The 21,908-nt window shown below is 32.8% G+C and overlaps 1 protein-coding gene across 4 annotated transcripts in view; it reads left to right on the top strand.

The window, feature by feature from the left end:
* STRN3 (striatin 3) overlaps positions 1–21,908 on the top strand; it is a 107,106-nt gene that overhangs the window by 67,847 nt on the left and 17,351 nt on the right. For 2 of the 4 annotated variants that reach the window (XM_043554331.1, XM_043554333.1), the window contains exons 8-12: positions 3,968–4,078; positions 18,661–18,794; positions 20,157–20,332; positions 20,528–20,575; positions 20,873–20,994. In XM_043554331.1, the coding sequence (XP_043410266.1) occupies positions 3,968–4,078; positions 18,661–18,794; positions 20,157–20,332; positions 20,528–20,575; positions 20,873–20,994 (591 nt within the window). Of the gene's footprint in view, positions 1–3,967; positions 4,083–13,785; positions 13,923–18,660; positions 18,795–20,156; positions 20,333–20,527; positions 20,576–20,872; positions 20,995–21,908 lie in introns of all 4 variants that reach the window. The other 2 variants (XM_043554334.1, XM_043554332.1) reach the window with 2 other exon arrangements.

Raw genomic sequence — 21,908 nt, 5'->3', positions numbered from 1 at the left:
AATAAGAAAAAACTTCAGAATTACTTTATAGTCTTTGATTATACATTTCTGTACTTACTTGAAAATGGCTATGTTCTAGTTTACTTTTCTTAAAAATTAGCCTTGCTCAGGAGACATGGTAAAAGTATTAAAGTTTTTGTTAAGCTTCTTTGTGCAACCCATTCAAGTGTTGGAGATACCTATTTTTTTTTTTTTTCTAGTAGTTTCTAAAGTACTGGGTTTTTTTTCGCAGGTTATTTTATAATTATATAAATACATTTAAATTATATATATATAATTATTTTATAACATGTATATTTCAGGTTTAGAACCCACAGACACATGAAGAAGAAATTAAAAATTACCTATAATGCCACTATGTAGAGAGAATCATGGTTAACATTTATATATGTATATTTATCTTTAGTTAACAAAGGATTTTGCTGAGTGCTGATTTATAACCCACACTTTTCACTTAATTGTTCTTCTGCAACAGCAGTTTTAATAGCTTCATAATATTTTGTCAATATCTTCCATTATTTAATTGGGGTTTTACTGAGGAATATTTAGATTATTTTCATTAAAGATAACAATCAGTTTTCGAAGATCTGTGTAGCTAAATCTTGGCACATCATCATTCCTGCTTTCTTCACCTAAAATTGCTGGAAGTTTATTACTCAAAAACATACAAAAATTTGGGGAATTTAATTTGTATAAAATGGCATTATTTCTTTAATAATAAAGTACCATATTGTTTACAGTTGATGGTCCTTCTTTCCAAAGACTTTTGCAGTGTGAGGAGCAGGCCTAAATAGTGAATGATAACTATAAAATGTTATTTACTTTTACTATTAATATTTGAGTGACCTGAATCTCTGTGTAAATGGAAGTAACTGAAAGTTTCTTCCTTCCAGATGAGACTGAAACATCTTTAAAGCATTTTAAGTTCTTTAGAAGGAAAAGAACAAAATGGTTTAGGCAATTTCTTTCCTTAACAAATGAAAACTGTCAAAGGATCTTTGCAGTGTTTCTGAATTTATCTTTTCTACTCAACAGTTTTATATTCAGTTTTTCTAAAACAAAGAGGATGGATATACAGACATAACATTTATTTAACTCATTTGCTTAAATTTGAATTTACTTAAATGGGAAGGTGGTGGTTTTGAGATTTAAATTATTGGGTAAAGGCAATTTTTTAGTATTTTTTTGGTTTGTTTTTAATAAGTAATGTATCCTAATGAAACATAACCCAGTACATACCCACAGTGGATAATATGTTATTTTGTATGTCAGAAATCTGCTCAGATATATCAAATTTTGAAACCTTTTATCATGTAAAACTGCTGCTTTTAAGAGAGTTTTTAAATCCTGTTTTTTTCTCTTACCTACATTTGTAGTCTGAGTTTAATTTTGGTAGTTTTTAGTTTTTCTGCTAATCAGAAATGTTAGTGGGCTTTCTAAATTTGCTGTTTCTCTCATGGAGACTCGGCATTTTGAGCATGTTTGGTTTTTTTTTCCTCCAACTTGAAACTGTGATTTGTGGAAATGTATAGACTAAAAAAAAATAATTAGTATCTGAATGTTTATATTTAAATATAATAGATAATTAAAGTATTGAATATATGCATAAAGTTGGTTATATTTTTATGTTACATTAAGTAGGTTTATATAATTCCTCTGCTTTCATAGTTAGCATTACCATAAAAGAATTTTATGTTTTTGTGGTTTTGAGTTGTTATGGGTCATTTTTTTGTGTGTGCATATTTGTGTTTCCTTTTAAACAAAAAAGTTCCCGTAACTGATTCAACCTCATTTCTTGGTATTTTTCCCCCCTAGATTTTTAAAAAACAGAATTAATATGTAGAAGATTATGCTGCCTCTTCCTTTTTGCTCTTAACTATTTCTTAAAAGCAATATCAAATCAGCTGTTACTTACCAGGCAAGTTTCAGGATGTTTTCTGAGCACATATGCATTCACCAACCTGTTCGTTGCACTGCCTTGAGTTAACCTTTGTTTTCTAGACTTTAGGTTATCTTGCAAGTAATACTTGTTTTTTTCCTTAGGCTTACCCGTTTATTTTCTTTTGCTTTTTTACTCCAGTACCCTTTGCTACTTTAATTACAGTTACTCACAGCTTTATTTTTTCTACAGAGGTCTTTGAAAAACTGGCTATCTTACTAAAATTTTAGATCCTGTGGAATTATTTACCACTTAAGATTTTTTTTGTTTGCTTCTGTAGGTTTAAAATGTGTCCATTTGGCTTACTTTAAGTGGTCATTTTTAAAAGTAATTAATTGCTTCATTAAGATGAGTGCAAATGATTAATTCTTCACATCACTTTTTTTTTTTTTGGAGTCTTCAGTAAGTGCACAGAAGGATTTCTCATACAACACAGTTTTCTGTAAACTTCATGATTAGAGTACACGAAAAGTGAATTTTCTGTTTAAATCATTATTACTACATTATTACAAACAGTATTAAGATTTGCAGATTTGACAAATAATCTTACGTGTAAATTTCAGTCTCAAGCAACCTACTTTTAAGTAATTCAAGTTGGCAAATTAACTTAAAGTTTTGGATTAATCTTTTTATATACTGACTACCTAAGATTATAGGTATATCCATAAGGGAGAAAGTGATAATAATTATAGTAGGAAAGGCCCAGGGTACAGTAAGTAATTGAATTTGTATGTGTCATTCAAATAGAGTTTCTTTTACTTACTAGATATAGCAATCTATAAAAGGGGAGGAAAAAGGCTATTTAATGTCCACTGAATATGGATTAAGTCAGTGAGGCCCAGTCAGTTTATAAGACTTGTGAGCTAAAATAATGAGTTACCAAAAATGTAACAAGTGTTTTTTCCCTAAAATCTTACTATTTTGTCAGTCTTGATAGACTTAGCCTATATGTTTTGGTATAATTTTTATTTAGTGACATGCTTATATAAATTCCTGGTTGTTACTCTTTTACAGAGTGTTAAACTTCCTAATAACGTGGCTGTTTTAGAACTAAACACATGAAGGAAAAGCCCATAATACTTAAAAGGAATTCTAATAGACTTAGGTTTATTCTGCTTCTTTTTAATGCTGTTTTTCTTCTAGATTACCATAAAGTAAAATTTTTGCAGGCACAAGTATCTACTTAAAATAAATACAGATTTGTGATTCAGCTAAAATAGCTGAAGTTTCTTCTTTAGCAGATGTACAGCTATGTATGTTTTCACTTTTCCATGCTTGTCACTGCTTTTATCTTACCCTAAAAAAAATCAGCCCTAAAAAAATTCTTCAGTGGAATTTGAGTTTTGTTTTTTTGTTTTTTTTTGCTAATCTTAGTTGTAGACCAATGGAAGAAGGTAATGAGATGTGGAACTATTTGGGTGGGGTGGGGGCCAAGGTGGGCTTCTCTGAATGCTTTGTATGTATTATTTGAGACATTGTATTTTGGAACTATATGTATGTATTATATTGGACTAGAATGCCTCTCCATTAGTATAGTTATCCCGTGCATGCAGAATCAGTGTGACAGAAGGTGCATGAGTATTTTCATCGATAAAATGGCACTGACCTTTCCAGCTTGCACTCTTATGAATAGTTCGCATGTAATTCATTCATTTGCTTTTATGATGCTGGCTGAATAATTTTTATTAACATTTTTATAAAGATGCAGTGATCTATTTTGTATAATGTTAGTTTTCTAATATAAGTCCGTTGAATATTAGTCATTGAAAGAATAATAACCTTCAAATTTGTGATTCATAGAAATGAAGCACCATTTAACTGTTAGTATTAACTGTATAGAAACTTGTGAGATGGGCTTTTAGAGTTTGAGCTGTGAATACCAAAACTGAAACTGCACCTTTAAAGTATTTTGGGTATATGCTGTTAGTACATTTTTATTATGATTATGTAAAGCTATAACAGTTAACTGCCAACAGCTTGCATTGCCAACTGCTGATTTTTTTTCTTTTAATAATATGCTGCATGTAGATAAAGATGACCTCTCCCCACCTACTGAGGTTTGGGATGTAGACCAGGGGCTAATAAGTAAACTGAAGGAACAGTACAAGAAGGAACGAAAGGGGAAGAAAGGGGTGAAGAGTAAGTGCAGATTCTATTATAATTTTTGTATACCGATCTTTGAGAAAAAAAATTCTTCAACTCTGTGTTGTTTTTTTTTTTTGTTTTTGTGTACTGGGCAGCTAACTTTAAATTTTGTTGTATAATTAAAATTTATTTGAATATAATTTAGGATGTGTTATTAAATGCAAAATCATTTAAAATATGTTATTGAGGATGAAGGAAAGATTTCAAGGAAGGGTTTTTTGTTTTTGTTTTTTTAAGCTTTAAAAAGTTTACCAAATTGTAAGGAGTATTGGCCTTGGAATTAAAAGTAATAAAAATTTGTTCAGAAGGGAGAAAGTATAAATTTCCTTATTTTTTTAAGTAGGATGTTACAGCTGTAATCAGCTCGTATCTAGGTTACATCTTTTAGTTTGGGAATCCTTAAATTTAGTAAATTCAAAAGACCTTTCCATTGTTAGTGCTTTCTGGCCTTAATCCAACAGCAAACCAGGATGCAGCAGAAAAATCTCTCTTGGGTAATATTTTCTTGACTTCTGTAGCAGAAGGCCACAAGAAAGGTTTGTTTGGTCAGTGAGTGAGGAACATTTGGAACCTCATAGTATTTTTCACTGTATTGTGTCCAACCACTGTACTATAAACATATAAATTTAGCTACAGCACCTCTCAAAGAAATCGTTCATTTCCATTTTGTGAATCAAACTTTAAGAACAGCCACATGAACGACATCTTCAGACCTTTGAGTATGAAATGAAGACACTTGAAACTTATTTTGGGGAAACTTTTCTGACTATGTCAAGGACAAAGTGAATAGCAAAGACTAAAACCATATAGGCATTCTGTCATATTCCTTTCTGTGGAACAGATAGATTAGTTTATAAAATAGCGAGTGTAGTGGAAATGGGTATAAGTTTTTTTCAGTAAAACTCTTTTAAATGGTTTAATTTATTGTGGAAGCTAATAAATGTGTTTTGGGGACTTTATCTGTTACACAATTTTCTTTTATAACATTATGCTAATTTGTTATGCATGTGAATGAAAACTGTCCTATAAGAAGTTTCAGATTATTCAGTGAACTTTTTGTATTTAAATAATTTAGTGCTGGGCAGGGGCTGTGTTCAGCTCTAACATCACTTGCCTATATAATTTATGCATGTGTAGTATGAAATACTTTTCGCATGACGACTATTGTAATACAGACACCATGACATTAGAATTTTGGGATTTAGGTCTTTTTTTAATGAAATGAAGTAGTTTAATATTAGATTACTTATTTAATGTATGTTATTCATGAACTGACTCATCTGCTGAAGGTTTCTTTCCAAAATGTTAGATAATGTTGCTTTAATTTAAAATAAATACATTTTTTTCCCTGCTGTCATTAGATCTATACCTTTTTCAGGTTTAGAAAGAAGATAGAAGCTAATTTAAGGTCTCTTTTAGCTGTAGGCTTTAACTGTTTCTAAAAAATGGTTTTATGTTTTTAAAATATATTTACTTATTTAAGAAGTATTAGAAACAAATGAACTGAAACTAAAATTCAAAACCCCCATAAAATTTTAATTTAATTAACTTTTAAAACTAGGTTATATTATGAACAGTTTTGTTATTTGTCTATGTAGTTGACACTTCATAGAAGATATCATTTCATGTCAGTAAATGTTCCTGCTGTATAACATGTTTTCATTTGTTTTTTAACTGAAAAAAAGTACCCTGTTGTCAAATATAAGATTGGAGAACTATGTGAAGTAGACAAAAGGGGGTTGCTGTGATTAAATCAGGAGCTGGGGCCCACAGAGCCATCATGCCTGAGGCTCTCATGTCTCAATACTGTTTGATTATCTAGATATGTGCTGTATTATTTAGCCAGGTCCTTTTAATTTTGATTTTATGTTGTTTTTTTCAAAAAAGGAACTAACTTTGTTTATATAACCATAAAAATAACACATGATTGTTATTCAGACAGTATAAGAAGTATAATATATAGAAATAAAAAGAAAAAAATGAAAAACACCCACAAACTTATTACCTAGAGATTAATATTTAGCAATCTATCTTTCCATGTTTTTCTAAGTATCTTTTTTTTTTTCATTTTTCAACAAGAATATTATTAAATTGTTTTTAAGTCATTTTTTCTTAATGCTTCACAGTCCTGTGAATGAAATACAATTTTAGTGGCTCCATAGTATTGTATTTTGTAGATTTAACCTGGCATCCATTAGTTAGACCTTCAGATTATTTCTCATTTTTAATGTTTTTATAAATGTCAAGTTACCTATATAAAGAGAAAGATAAAAAGGTGAGGCTTCCAGCAAAATGTCTTAGTAACGAATTAGGAGATAATGTGTTTGTTTTTGCACTTTTCTGTGAATTTAAATTAAATCTTTTTGTTCTTCAATGTAGAGTTCAATGTGAGCATATTGGCTCTGAATCCCTGATATGAAGATAAAATTTAATGGGGGAAAAAAAAACTCCTTTTTATTTATTTTTTTAATGTTTATTGATTTTTGAAAGAGAGAGACAGTGTGAGCTGGAGAGGGGCAGAGAGGGAGGGAGACACAGAATCTGAAACAGACTCCAGGCTCTGAGCTGTCAGCACAGAGACCAGTGCGGGGCTCGAACTCAGGAACTGTGAGATCATGACCTGAGCCAAAGTCAGACACTTAACCAACTAGGCTCCCCTACTTTTTAAATTGATGTATCATAACTTCTAATGTCTTAATCTAGGTAGATCATCATATGAATACAAAGATTAATTTTATGTGAAAAGGATAATTCATGAATTTTCTTATTCTTTTTAGCTATCTTTGTTGGATTTTATTCTGCTATTTTATCAGATATAGCTTTGTAAAAGATAGAATAATTCATAAACTGAAGTCTTTTGATTTCTTTATTTCCTTTATCCCAAAATGTGAGTGAATTAGACCCACTGGACCATAGAACTACGTTTCTACAGATTTTTAGAGGGAAGAAAATTATTTGCTAATTTTAGCACATACATTCAGCAGATGTAATCCAACCTAAATGCATTTTTTTTAATGAAAAGGAAAAAAAAAAGGTGAGCGTATCAACTTTTTAACTTTGTAAAAAGATTCAACCATGATTTGACTCTTAATTGGAAAGAATTCTAAAATCCAAAGCTAAGAAACGAATGCATGTCTTCTAACTTGACTACTCCACTCTACCCTTTTCTTTCCACCTGAGGCAAAAGAAAATGACTTAAAAGTGACAGTTTTGCCTTAGATTGTAGATATAATTCAGTATTAATTTCATGTCATGCTAAGTGAGATATACTTAGGAGATACACTTTATCTGTTAATACTTTTTTTAATAAAAAAAATTTTTTTAATGTTTATTTTTGAGAGAGAGAGAGAGAGGGCATGAATGGGGAGGGGCAGAGAAGGAGACAAAGAATCTGAAACAGGCTCCAGGCTCTAGTCTCTGAGCTGTCAGTACAGAGCCTGACGGGGGGCTCGAACTCACGGACCGTGTGATCATGACCTGAGCTGAAGTTGGATGTTCAACCGACTGAGCCACCCAGGCGCCCCTATCTGTTAATACTTCTAAAAGCAAAGATCATGAAACTAAAGAGACTTGATGCAGTTATTTTGCTCTCTGACTTCCTAAGTGTTAAGCTTCCTTTTCTTTTTAACTTTTTATTTTGACATAATTTAATACTTAAGGAAAAGTGCTATTGCAAGAAAAGTGCAAAGAATTCCATGTAATTTTCACCCAGGTTCCCCACATGTCAATATTTTACCACATTGCTTTATTCTTTCTTCTCTATAAATACATGCATTTATTATTATGAACAGTTCAGAAAACAGGTTGTAACCGTGCTGTTCCTTAAATGCTTTAACATATGTTACCTGACCACAGAAACATTACCTAAGTGACCACAGTGCAGTGATGAAAATCAGGAAATTAAGTGATGTAGTACTGTTATCTACCTACAACTCAGTTTTCTTTTATTCTTTAATAATTTCTTAAGAGTTCTATAATTGGCAAAGGGAGTCAAGGGGAAGGATCTAAATTAGTTGTGTTAATATTTTGGTCTGGTATGATTTTTCTAGAAAAATTTTTGATGGTCTCCATTTTACTGTATTTCATACCTCAGTAAGAATGTGTAAGTAACAAAAATCAGAGTGTAGCATCTAGGTTAAGTGTGAAGCATCTGAGGGGCGCCTGGGTGGCTCAGTCGGTTAAGCATCTGACTTTAGCTCAGGTCATGATCTCACGGTTAGTGGGTTCAAGCTCTGCGTCAGGCTCTGTGCTGACAGCTCATAGCCTGAAGCCTGCTTTGGATTCTGTATCTCTCTCTCTCTCCCTCTCTCTCTCTCTCTCTCTCTCTCTCTCTGTCTCTGTCTCTGCCCTTCCCCTGCTTGTGTCTCTCTCTTAAAAATGAATAAACACTAAAAAATAAAAATTAAAGTGTGAAGCATCTGAAACCTTTATTTACAATATGAGGGAGGAGTTAAAAATCTTTTAAGATTTCCTTTGATTTTTGTCTTTTTTCAACGTGGAAAATTTAAATTGTGGATTATGGTGTATTTTCTTTTGATAGATGCTTTTATTCAATGCCCTTTTGTTACTCCTGTGCTATTTAAGACCTTTAAAATTGAAGCTTATTAAAATTAGATTATTTTGTATCTTTTCTTCAAGTGATTTATAGGCTTTTCCCATTTCAAAGATTCACATTCTGAGAATATATATGTTTACAGTTCTGGTTCTTAGTGAATGAACTTAGTTTTCCTAATGAGTGTCATTTGTTCCAACTTTCCGGTCTTTTCAGTGTATAGAATATGATTTTCATTCCCCTTCTTTCCTAGTGTTAATTGAATTTCTGTACATCTTTTGATTTGATTGTCAGTACATTGGAAAAGGGAAGTCTTTATTTTTTTCAGTATTTTTAAAATATAAATTATAAGTGAGTGTCCCTGGATTGTTTTCTCGTTTTCATTTTTTTTACATTTCCTATGAGTGTTTGTCACTTGTTCTTCCAGATCCAAGATGACAAACCATGACCAGAAAATGTAATCATTTTGTCAAGTCTGAATTTTGTCCAAATATCTGTATTTTGAACATTTTAGCATTTAAGGAGAAATTATTCATTTGCAGCAATAACATTTTGTAAGCGTTTCAAAACAATTTGGCACACACGATGAGATATCTTTGATATTTAAGCTGCTTCTGTCTAGGAGTATAGTATAAATTTGAAGAGCTCATAAAACAGTTCAGTATTGTCTTTTGCATCAAATCAGAGACAAAAAGCAGTTGTTTCATAGCAAAAGGGTGTGGTTGGTTTTATATTTCCTGCTTTAATTTCACATCTTTAAAACCAACCATTCACTTCATCAACTCAGTTTTCTTTATTTGATTTTTGTCGCCCCCCCCCCCCCGCCCCCCGCCCCGACCCTGAGAAAATATCTTAACTAATTCATTTTGACAAGGGTCAGAAAGTATCAGATTGATACTCTTTAGAGCAGTACTCTTTTTAAAACTGCAGAATCCCTTTGTGGCTAAACTAGTTGATTTTCCTTATAATTGTGATGTTATTTTTTTAAGATGATATTTTATCATGTGAAAACTTTATTCTAGTTAGAATACTAGAAAGTAAAACAGATCTAGTAAACATGATATAAATCCTTATTTAAAAATTTTAATATTTATTTATTAAAGAGAGCATGTGAGAGCCAGTGGGGGAGGGGTAGAGAAAGAGGGAGACACAGAATCTGAAGCAGGCTCCAGGCCCTGAGCTGTCAGCACAGAGCCCAGCCTGGAGCTTGAACTCACAAACCTTGAGATCATGACCTGAGTCGAAGTCAGATGCTTAACTGACTGAGCCACCCAGGTGCCCCAGCTAAATCCTTATTTTAAAATAAACTTACCTTTTCCAGATTGCCTACTAACGGTTGCTTTCACTTCAGAATATAAGTTTTGATAAACACAGGGTTCTTTTGAGAAAAGGAAAATGTTAGATTCAGTTAAAAAAAAAAAGTACTGTTTTATTTAGAATAATACAGTCTATAGAAAGGTAGATTTCACACGTCCTGAATATGTGTGATTGAGAATATGTATAGGTTTAAAAACACTAACACAGCAGTCTGATCAGTCCATAGTTTGGCTTACATGTGGCATAATTAGTATGTGTTTCATTGTCCTGTAATCTGTTTAGAGGATTGTGATTTGTATAGATTTGATGGCCATGGTTTAGGAGGTAGGTGGGTTGTTTTATAATTCATAGTAAATATGTTTTCCATGTTGTAAAGTTATTTTTCCTTCTGTGGAGTCCAATAGTAATTAAGAATCAGATTTTATTTAATAAATGCTTAATGAGTTTTCAATTAGGCCCTTGAATGTTTTTATAATGTGTATAGTATTGTTTTACTAATACCTTTACAGTGTTCTGAATACTGCTAATTAGACTCAGATTTTTTACTTGAAATTGTATTTTGTTGCATTTATTATATTTAGGATCTCGGATAGATTTAGAAAGAGAATGAAGACACATTAAATTTGTATTTGAGGTGTATTCTACAAACTAGGGACTAAATAAGACATATCTGGTTATGAAATCTGCTTTGATCTTGTAGCAATTTTTGAGAAACTAGAATTAAAGCAGTGTTCTTACATCTTCTCCTGAACTTGGCACTATGCCACAAAAAGACTAATGTTTGTAGTAAAAAAAAAAAAAAAAAAAAAAAGTTACTACGTAATTTGGGTTCTTCAGTTTAAATAATAACTTTCATGTTATCTCCTATTTTCCTTTCCTTCCACATTTTTCAGTCTGTGTATTCAGGAAGATTATGACTTCACATCTGTAATAAAATCCTTTCTCATCTTTATTGTTTTTGACATTACTTTTCATGAAATTATCTGTAAGGTAATATCTAATAAACTCAAATGTTATGGTACATACAAGTATAATAAGAATGAGCAGGGAAAGGTCAGCAAAGGCTCCATAGAGGAGATGGAACTGGTTTGAAAGAATGGGTAGAATTGTGATAGGTTGAAGTGCATGTTAGAGGATAGAACTTTGTGTGTGTGTGTGTGTGTGTGTGTGTGTGTGTGTGTGTGTGTGTAGGAAGTGTTTACACTTTCCTGAAGAATAGCTGAGGACAAAATATGGAAGAAATAAACTTTAGTGAATATTGATACATAGGGAAACTGCTTTGACTTGAAAATCAGGGAGATTGTTGTCATGGAGCATTAAAAGATAAATAAGATTGGATAGGAAAAATAGGAACAGATCATGAAGCACATGTAAGATGAAGGACAAGATTTTAGTTAGCTTTGATCCAAAGAATGTTGAAGTGCCACTTGTGGTTTCTGAGTAAGGGGTGATAATTGTGATAATTTTAGAAAATTCATTTGGCTATGGTATGCAAATCTGATTAAAGATAAATGGAGCTGGGAGGTAGGAAAACTAATTAGGAAATCTATGGCAGTAATTGATAAGAGTGAAAGCTTTTATTAAAATAAAGTCAACAGAAAGAGGAGATTAATCTGAAGAATAATAAAGGAGAATTCTTTTTAAAAACAGCCACCCCACCCCACCCCCATTTTAAAAGTTGAAGAAGAATTGTTAAAATGTAGTGTAGAAGTTTAGAACAGAAACCAGACCAATGGTGGCGACACTCATAAATGGGAAAGTTACAAAGGAGAGCTATTTTGTGAGTAAGGATAACTAACTTTTTTTTTTAATTATTAAACCTTTTTTTTTTTTTTAATTAAATCTTTGTTTGTTGTGTTTTTTACTTTACAGAGTATGTGGGGAGGGGCAGAGGGAAAATGAGAGAATCCCAAGCAGTCTCCATGCATGCCCTGGGCATGGAGCCCTGGGGCTTGATCCCACAACCCTGGGATCAGGACCCTAAGCCGAAATCAAGAGTCAGACGCTCAACTGACTGAGCCACCCAGGTGCCCCTGGATAACATTTTTTTTTTTTCATGTTGAATTTAATTGATGGTTAGACATCCAGTTGACAGTTTTTCATTTATTAGAGAATTTGCACTCACTTCAGTGTCACAGAGAAAATCCTCATCTAAATCTCCATGGTAACTATTTTAGAAAATTGAGACTATTTGACATATTGGCATACCTCCATCCAGGAGTAGAGATACTTTCTAAGAAGTTAGGGATTACTGTTAAGCCAATAAATGTGTAAGATTTCACCAATTTACATTAAGTGTTAATACCTCACTGCGTAGCATTCTGTTAGGGAGGGATACACAGATGAATGATAATTCCTGTAGAGTTACTGATACTCTTTTTAAAAAATTTTTTTAAATGTTTATTCATTTTTGAGAGAGAGTGTGACAGAGATGAGAGAGAAAATGAGCAGGGCAGGGGCAGAGAGAGGGGGAGACACAGAATCTTAAGCAAGCTCCAGGCTCCGAGCTGTCAGCACAGAGCCCGACTTGGGGCTCGAACTTAGCAACTATGAGATCATGACCTGAGCCAAAGTCAGAGCCTTAACTGACTGAGCCTCCCAGGTGCCCTTAGAGTTACTAATATTTTAAAACCCATAGTGAAATTTAATAATTATACAGCTGTCCAGTCCATTAATGTAAATACAGGGTCATGATGTGTGACCTTGGGTTTGCCTGTTTTGTTTTACTTGATATTAACTTATAATAGTTTCTTTTGTTTTTCCAAATTATTTTTTTCTGACATTCTTGAAGCTATTCTCTTTTTTTTTATAAAGTTATATACTGATTTATTTTTTTTTTAATTTTTTTTCAACGTTTTTTTATTTATTTTTGGGACAGAGAGAGACAGAGCATGAACGGGGAGGGGCAGAGAGAGAGGGAGACACAGAATCGGAAACAGGCTCCAGGCTCTGAGCCATCAGCCCAGAGCCCGACGTGGGGCTCGAACTCACAGACCGCGAGATCGTGACCTGGCTGAGGTCGGACGCTTAACCGACTGCGCCACCCAGGCGCCCCTCTTGAAGCTATTTTCTTTCAAAATTATGAGAAACAGTTCTGTCATTTCTGAAGTTCAGAATTAAAAAGATCCCACAGTACTGCAGATGCTTTTGAGTTTTATATATTTTGGCCTGAATTTTCCAGGCTACAGCTGAAATTCTCCCCTTAAATTTACAGCCTATGACAGTGTTGACTTTTCATACTGAGAATCTCAGCTCATGGGTAAATTAGGCTTTGCAAATTTGGGAAAATGAAGCAAATTTTTGAGAAAAATTGTGGTTAATTTGTTAATGACACATTTGTGTAAATATGGTAGGAAAATATTCACATAAACACCAGGGAAAGTTAATTGTAGCACTCTTATAAAAATCATGTGTACTTATTTCTTGGTTAACTTTTTAAGATAGTTAACTTGGAAAACAGTCATGTTTTATTCTGTGATTTGTTAAACTTTAATCTTAAATACCAAAATTTCCTTTTGTTTTAAGAGTACCTTCTGTGTCTTTGAGCTTACAGAACTTTGGTTGAGTGACCGAATACTCAGTTTTATACTTAGATGTAAAACATAGTGAATATCTGTTTCTCTACAGAAATTGTGAATGTATTAAGTATTTAAATCTTTTTAATATTTCTGGAGGGATGGCTTGGAAAATTGAAGACATTTAATTATTTGAGATTTTTATAACTAGAACTTCTTTCAAAAAGCCTGTTTTGTTAGTAAATTAGTTTTAAAGGCTGCTAGCAAGTCAGGCAGTAGCCAATAAATGAACCTATACTGCTGACATTAATTTATAGGGTCAGCAGGACAAAACTCTATCACAAGATAGCTGATCTGGGAGATAAGCTGCCCCTTATCCCTTCACAAATGATTAGTCAGTCTAGTTCAGCCTCTATTAGAATGACTGATCATGAAGTTGTAAGAGCAAAGGAAGGTACAAAATATAGCTACCAGGTTTATTTAAATTACAAAAGACATTAATTCCAAAATCATATCTCCTTAATATTGTGAAATTTGCTGCTGTTTTAAAATGCTGAAGATCAGCTTATATAATCTTCAGAGAAGGTGTTGGGCAAGCTCTTTGTATAATTGTCTTAGGGATTTTGGAATTTTTGGCTTTTATGTCTGCAGATTTTATTTTTGTTTTTAATGTTAGATGGAGTTGTTTCTGCCGGTCAGTTCAGAGTACTTTCCTGGAATCCAACTTTAGCTTACAGATCTAATAGCATGAACACAGTAGTTTAAAAAAGGAGTTTAAATAGTACATATTGGAAAAAAACTAGTCATTTTGTCATTTTGCTTGAATTTAGCTACTGATAATGTAACTACTGCTTTTTAGGAGACAACTAAATGCCAAACATTTACTGGGAACTTTATATATATAATTTCTAAAAATATATGGAACAAATGGCCAATTTAATTATTCTAGAAAAAGGTAACAGCATTATTGTTTAACTTGGTACCAAAGATATACTTACCTAGTAATGAATTTTCTAAAATGTGCCTAAGCTAGAAATGTGTAGGAAATGAAAGTACTGCTTAAGGCATTTTTACCAAAATTGATTACAGCAGAAAATCTATAGATGTATTTGAATCACTTAGAAATCTAGGTCTAGATAGTTATAACTCTAAGTAATGAGACTGAATTCTTGCCAAAGGTTTATTGTGATATAGGATAATTCAGTATCTGATAATTTGGCCTATAGACTGCATTTCATTGTTGTTTCTGCTTTTGCTGTATAAGGGAGTTTGATGCCCCAGTTAAATGTTTTTGAATACCTCTTTTTTTTTTTAAGACTTCTCGAGTAGCACATTTTTCATAAAGTTAAATAATTTTGCATTTTTCCTTATAGTCATCTCTGCATGTAATATTTACCATTTGTCATAAACTGTGAGAAAATTTGAGGTAGAATAAAGAAAATCTCTAAAATAATAAAACCAAAACAAAATACATTAAAGCATGAAAAATAGCAGTGTATTGATTTTTCCAGATCCAGATTTTTCCAGATCTCTATTTTCCTGTTTTACTTTAGGAGGTGTTTTCTTTTCTTTTTTTATGTTTGTTTATTTTTGAGAGAAAGAGCATGTGCTAGAGCAGGGTAGGGGCAGAGAGAGAGAGGGAGACAGAGGATCCAAAGTGGCTCTGCACTGACAGCAGAGAGCCTGATGCGGGGCTTGAACTCACGAAACCATGAGATAGGACCTGAGCCGGAACCAAGAGTCGGACACAACCTACTGAGCCCCCCAGGCACCCCTGTATATGTGTCCTTTTTAAAGGAAAAATTTAGGTCAGTGATCTGACTCTTTCTTAATGGTAGGAGGAGAAGGGGGCCAGTAAGCACAAACCTAATTACACATTTTAAAGGGTAAATTTTTAGAGTTTGTTATTTAAAAAAGTTGCAAATCACCTTGGACTTAGAGCTAAGACGTGAACATTAGAGTTCATAACCTCTTGTTTCAGTGGCAGTCTCCAACTTGATGCTTTCCTGTTGAATTCCATGTCATATTGCAAATATTTATAAAGACAGAATGTTTTCAGCCAGACCATTAAAAAAAAAAAAACAAAACGTAACCAGTCATTGGTAGATTTTCAGGCTTTTTGGTATTTTAAAGTGTATTTATTATTTTGAGAGAAAGAACGTGAGCGAGTGGGTGGGTAGGCACGCAAGCGGGTGTAGGGTCAGAGAGAGAGAGGAGAGAGAGAATCCCAAGCAGGCTCCTCACTGTCAGCACAGAGCCTGCTGCAGGGCTCAATCCCACAAACCATGAGATCATGACCTGGCCAAAATCGAGAGTTGGATGCTAACCAGCTAAGCCACCCAGGCGCCCCTTTATTTTTATTTTTATTTCTATTTTATTTTTATTTTTTAACGTTTTTATTTATTTTTGAGACAGAGCATGAGTGGGAGAAGGGCAGAGAGAGAGAGGGAGACATAGAATCAGAAGCAGGCTACAGGCTCTGAGCTGTCAGCACAGAGCCTGGTGTGGGGCTCGAACTTGTGAACTTGGAGATCATGACCTGAGTTGAAGTTGGACGCTTAACTGACTAAGCCACCAGGTGCCCCGCTGCTTTATTTTTAAATGCTTATTTTATTTTAGAGAGCAAGCAGTTTGGGGAGGGGCAAAGAGAGAGGGGGACAGAATCTGAAGTGGGCTCTGCTCTGACAGCAGAGAGCCTGATGTGGAGCTAGACCTGACAAACTCTGAGATCATGACCTGAGCTGAAGTCAGATGCTTAACCGAATGACTTAATAGTGATTGTTTTAAATAAAGATTTAAAATATACAGTGACACCACTGAAGTAAATGGGATCAATTATTGGGCTGTGATCTTTAGGTTTGATAAAACTGAAGAAAGGAAGAGTTTTTTTTTGATATATGAGCTACTGGTTTCCTTGGTCTGTTGTGTCCATACAAAGGAGAATTAGTTCTAGAAATATGAAAAGAACCTTGTTGTAAGATCCCATTGTGTAGACCTTAAGATTTCAAAAAAAGGAAATTCAATAATAAATAATACTAGTATTCTTAAGTTGCTTGATGAAATCTCTTAGGTTATCTATTTACTGTGATTACTGTATGCCCCAGTGATGGGTCGTTATGGAAAGTAGAAATACAGCTTAAAATAATTCTTTCAGGGGCACCTGGGGAGCTCAGGTAGTTAAATGTCCGTCTTTAGCTCAGGTCATGATCTCGCAGTTCATGGGTTCAAGCCCTGCATCGGGCTCTGTGCTGACAACTTGGAGCCTGGAACCTGCTTCAGATTTTGTGTCTCCCTCTCTCTTTGTCCCTCCCCACTCACGCTCTGTCATTCTCAAAAATAAACATTAAAAAAAATTTTTTTTAGTACTTCTTTTAGATACATATGTAATGCTGAATGAACAATATAGCTTGCTGTATGTAAGTAAATATATGTATATAGAGAGAGATGGAGAAATGTAGTAATGTGTTTAATTAGAAATGGTTAAAAGTAGTTAATACTGCCCAGGCACTTCCTTTTACATGCCCCTAAATTTGTCAAAAGCTAATCAGCAATGTCTCTGCAAAAAGACTATATGTAATAATGCAAAATAATTTGTTACTATGTTAAAAGTGATTTACTGGGCTTTTATTCAAGATTTGTGTTAATGAGTGTGTAATTGTGAGTGGGAGGAATTGTGGCATTTTGTTCTAACTTGTCTTACAAACAAATTACGAGATTAAAAGAAAAATACGCCCTTAAACAGGCTAAACATGCTTTGAGAAAATATTGCCTAATGAAAACATAATTTATTTTATAGTTCATTGCAGCTTCTGATATTACCAATAATTGCATACTAGGTATTGGTAGGAAGGATCAGTACTATAATCAATAAGCATAATCATTGAAAGATTAAATACTACTAGCATACCTGTGTATATTTTCTGTCAGATTCACTCTAGATTGGTTGCTCACTCACAGCTTCATTTTAGTATTGTCATCATTTAGGACCCTATTTGAGTCAAACTGTATAGCTTACTTTGATATTTTAGCTTGATTTGAGAAATACTAAAATAAGACATTCTAAATAGAGATGAATTCTATTTTTGCAGTAGTGTATATTTAGGAGAAGTTGACTTGTATCTTACAATTATTTTCAGTAGTATTGGTGATGACCAACAAATTTCATTACACCTGTGATGCTTGTAGTGTATTAAGTTGATATCATCATTTTTCATAGGAACTTTTCAGAATTAATAATTAGCTTGAGTTTTTATATGATGTTTCTCTTTTGAATTTTATCATGAATTTTAAATGTTTTGATATGTTGAGTTGTTTTGTATTACAATGACATGTACTTTTCCTCCTCTTGCATTTTCAGATTAAAATTTTGCTTTCAAAGCATGTATGAAATAATGAGAATTATTGCTTATACTGTAACTGTTGGAGCAAAATATTTATAAAATAGTATAGTTATTCTGATTATGGCAGTTTGATTTTAATTGATCAAAGTAACAAATTTAAAGTTCTATAGTTAGTTAATATAGAGTAGTTGTTTTAGAAGTATGGTAAATAAAAGGAAAGTTAAAATAAAAAATTATAGTCAAAGCTTGAAAACTGGAAGGCATTCTGAACATCACATGGATTAACCTTTTATGGAAAGGAAGCTGACATTGTTGGTTGTAGAACTGCCCTTTTCCTAGAACATTGCTGTTCCTGGAGTAATCTGAGCAATGTAAGGCTTCATTTCGATAAACTTACAAACTCGATTGCAGACTAGAAACCATTTACATTTGAATGCTTACATTAATTTTTATCAGGGACTAGAATACCTAGCACTTCTAAGCAAATATGATCCAAAGCAAAAGGACTTAACAAGCTGTAATGTTTAAAAAATAGTATAGTTATAATTGTACAAAAGTGAAAAGTGATTTAAATAGACAAACTTTGTGCCCCCACGTCCCATCCTGGAATAATATATCTAGTGCATATTTGATTTGTGGAAGATTATGTTGCAGTTTATAAATATGCAAATAAACATTTGTTTATTACTACTCAGTAATAGGATTTTTTGAGTGGAAGAAATAGGAGGGAAGTGGGAAAATAAAAATTAATTATATTAATATTGTAACTGTTAAGTGCTTACATTTCCCCCACAATATTGTCTTGTACTGTATGATTTTTCAGCATTTAAGAAGCGGTTTTGTTCTTTATAGCTGAACCAATAACGTTTCCATCTGGAGGAGGCAAGTCATTTATTATGGGTTCTGATGATGTTTTGTTAAGTGTACTGGGCCTTGGAGACCTTGCAGACTTGACGGTAACAAATGATGCAGACTATAGTTATGATGTAAGTGCAGTTTTATTTTTAATTTTTTAATGATTTAATAGAAGGCTCCTTATTTTTTTTGGAAACACTTATAAAACAGAATTAATGTCAAGGTGCATGGAAAAGATAAGTTTAAGTGTGTCAGTATGTTGATTTGAAGTGACGTAGTTTTTCTTTTGTAACTACTTGCCTTGTGGTGTTTAAATTTTTCTTAGGTATTGTGGTGGATTAGCTAGAAGTTTGGGGTGATTGATTACCTTATAATATTGGTTGATAAGTATCTATCTTGAGTAGTCAACTCTCAATTATCTACTCAAATTAAGCCATATTATGGTGTTAACAAGAGAAAAATAGGTAACCTGAATCACTTGCCTTCAGGATACTTCTTAAAAATTATGTTTTATTTTTAAACTTTAATTTTTTTAAGGATAATGTTAAAGTTAGCTTGCCATTTCCTGAACACTTACTTAGTCCTTCATTTGAGGGATGGGGAAAGGATGGAGATTGGATGGGAAGGATAGTGTTTAGAGGTGAAACTAGTCTTGAACTAAATTTTTTATAGACAATAAACACTCAATTGAGAGTTAACTATACTTGTTTAGATTTTGTATGAATGAATTTGCAGTTTTTCAGCAAATTAAATTTTTCCCTTTTATAACAAACTCCTTTTTTCTACATGTTATACTTAGGTTTTACCTATATTAGCATGCTTTTAGAGACATCAGCCTTGGTGGGCTGGATTATTATTCTCATTTATATTTTCAAAGTATATAAGCAACTAAATTCTATTAAACTTTTGACTACTTTAGAAGTGGTTTCACAGCCTATCTTTACAGATGGAGAAATGAAGGTAAAAAGATTAACCTCGTACCAATATCAACAATGATAATAAAAATACGATGACAATATTCTTTAAGTGTCTTTAGTTCAGACTTTTGGAAAGTATCTTAATCTGCTGCCTTTAAAAATTTCACATGCTAATTTTCCAAATGACAACTGTATTTAATACTGTTCTCTTGGATTTTTGGTAGTAATTTATATAATTTTTATTGTTTCCATGTAAAACATTGCAGCATGGTTATTTTTTGTTCTCATCTCACATTTAATAGGACCTTTGGGTTTAGCCTGATGATTAGGTAAAACAGATTAAGAAACTCTTCATTTGATGTAGGTATTTGAAAGCTAATTGAAGTTATTCTTCTTAGTATCATTTGTTAAATGATAAAGATTGGTTATCAAGTTTTTAGGGTACATTAAATTTCCACTGGACATTTTATCAAAGCAGTTTAATATGTATATTTTAAACACGCCAAAACACACGAAACTCCACATGCCTATCAATTTACTACTTTTACCACTTAATATTGGACTCTTTCTTTGTAGTTGCCTGCCAATAAAGATGCCTTTCGAAAGACATGGAATCCCAAGTATACACTACGTAGCCATTTCGATGGAGTACGGGCATTAGCTTTTCATCCTGTAGAACCTGTGCTGGTTACTGCCTCTGAGGACCATACTCTGAAACTTTGGAACTTGCAAAAAACAGTTCCTGCCAAAAAGCAAGTATTTTCATATTAGCCTGTCTTTTTTTTTTTTTTCTTCCAAATTTGCTAATAATTATAAGCAATTCTTCTTCTTTGTCATCCTATTTATGCATTCATTTGATCTTACCTAATGATTCCTGAATGTCAGCCAGTGATTTGAAGTTATTTAATTACCTTCTCCTCCCCCACCCTTGTGTTCTCCTCTTTTAGGAGTGCCTCTTTAGATGTAGAGCCTATCTACACATTTAGGGCCCACATGTAAGTTTTATTGAATTTGTATTTAAATTAACAGCCATAGTTATTGTTCACTATTTTTTATCAATCTTCAAACCTTGTAATTTTCTCATAATGTTTGCTTTTTATTAGAAAATATATTAGTTGAGTAATATTTTGATTAATAATTGTATTAGTGAGAATATAATCAGTACTATTCAAGTTTACATGTTTATTTTAAACAGTTTTTAGATATCATGTAAATTTAGAGGTTGGGGGAGTATGGATTTGAGTTTCTTCTTAGGCTTCATAAGTAATTTTTTCCTTCTTTTCCTATAATAGTGGTCCTGTTCTGTCACTAGCTATTAGTTCTAATGGAGAACAGTGTTTTAGTGGTGGTATAGATGCAACCATCCAGTGGTGGAATATGCCTAGCCCTAATGTGGATCCATATGATACATATGGTAAGTAAAAGACTTAAAACATTTTTTAAGTGAATGGAGCTGACAAAATATTATTATAAGGTTGTTGAAACATGTATCGGTCTCCTCTTTTAGCTTTCATTTAATTTGCTTTGTTAAAGAGAAAAATTAAGAAATATTGTGCCACGGAATATTTAAGCCTGTGAGTTGGTACTTTATTGTGTCCGAAAATAAAAAACTATGTTATTTAAAACGTCAATTTTAGTACTAGCTAACAAAAAGGAAGAGAATAAAATTTAATAAAAAGAATAATATATTAAACTATTTTAATCTATTAAAAAATAGTTTATGTAGTTCAAAACTATTGGCAGAAGACAATAGAAACTAATAGGCACCGTCGTGTAAATCAGGACAATTTTTTAGAAGACAAAAAATTTCTTAATTAAAAAAAAACCTTTTATTCATAAATGTCACTTTAGAATATGTCCCACAGAAATACCTGTATATTATTCAAATATATTTATAAGGGCAGTGTTTGCAATTACAAAAAAAATAAAATTAAATGAATATTTATTAGTTTGAGAATGGCTAGATAAACAATGGTCTACTTAATGTTTGGTTCATTCAAAAAGAATTCAAGAGCTCCTTGGTCTTTTTATTTAACATACACTTGGTGCCTTAATTTGCCAAGTAGAGTGTTAAGTACTACATCAAGAAATAATATGGGGCGCCTGGGTGGCGCAGTCAGTTAAGCGTCCGACTTCAGCCAGGTCACGATCTCGCAGTCCGTGGGTTCGAGCCCCGCGTCAGGCTCTGGGCTGATGGCTCAAAGCCTGGAGCCTGTTTCCGATTCTGTGTCTCCCTCTCTCTCTGCCCCACCTCCGTTCATGCTTTGTCTCTCTCTGTCCCAAAAATAAAAAAATAAAAAAAATAAAAAAATAAAAAAAAATAAAAAA

The sequence above is a fragment of the Prionailurus bengalensis genome, chromosome B3 (genome assembly GCF_016509475.1).
Source record: "Prionailurus bengalensis isolate Pbe53 chromosome B3, Fcat_Pben_1.1_paternal_pri, whole genome shotgun sequence".
NCBI classification, from domain to species: domain Eukaryota; kingdom Metazoa; phylum Chordata; class Mammalia; order Carnivora; family Felidae; genus Prionailurus; species Prionailurus bengalensis.
This window is presented reverse-complemented; position numbering and strand designations above follow the sequence as displayed.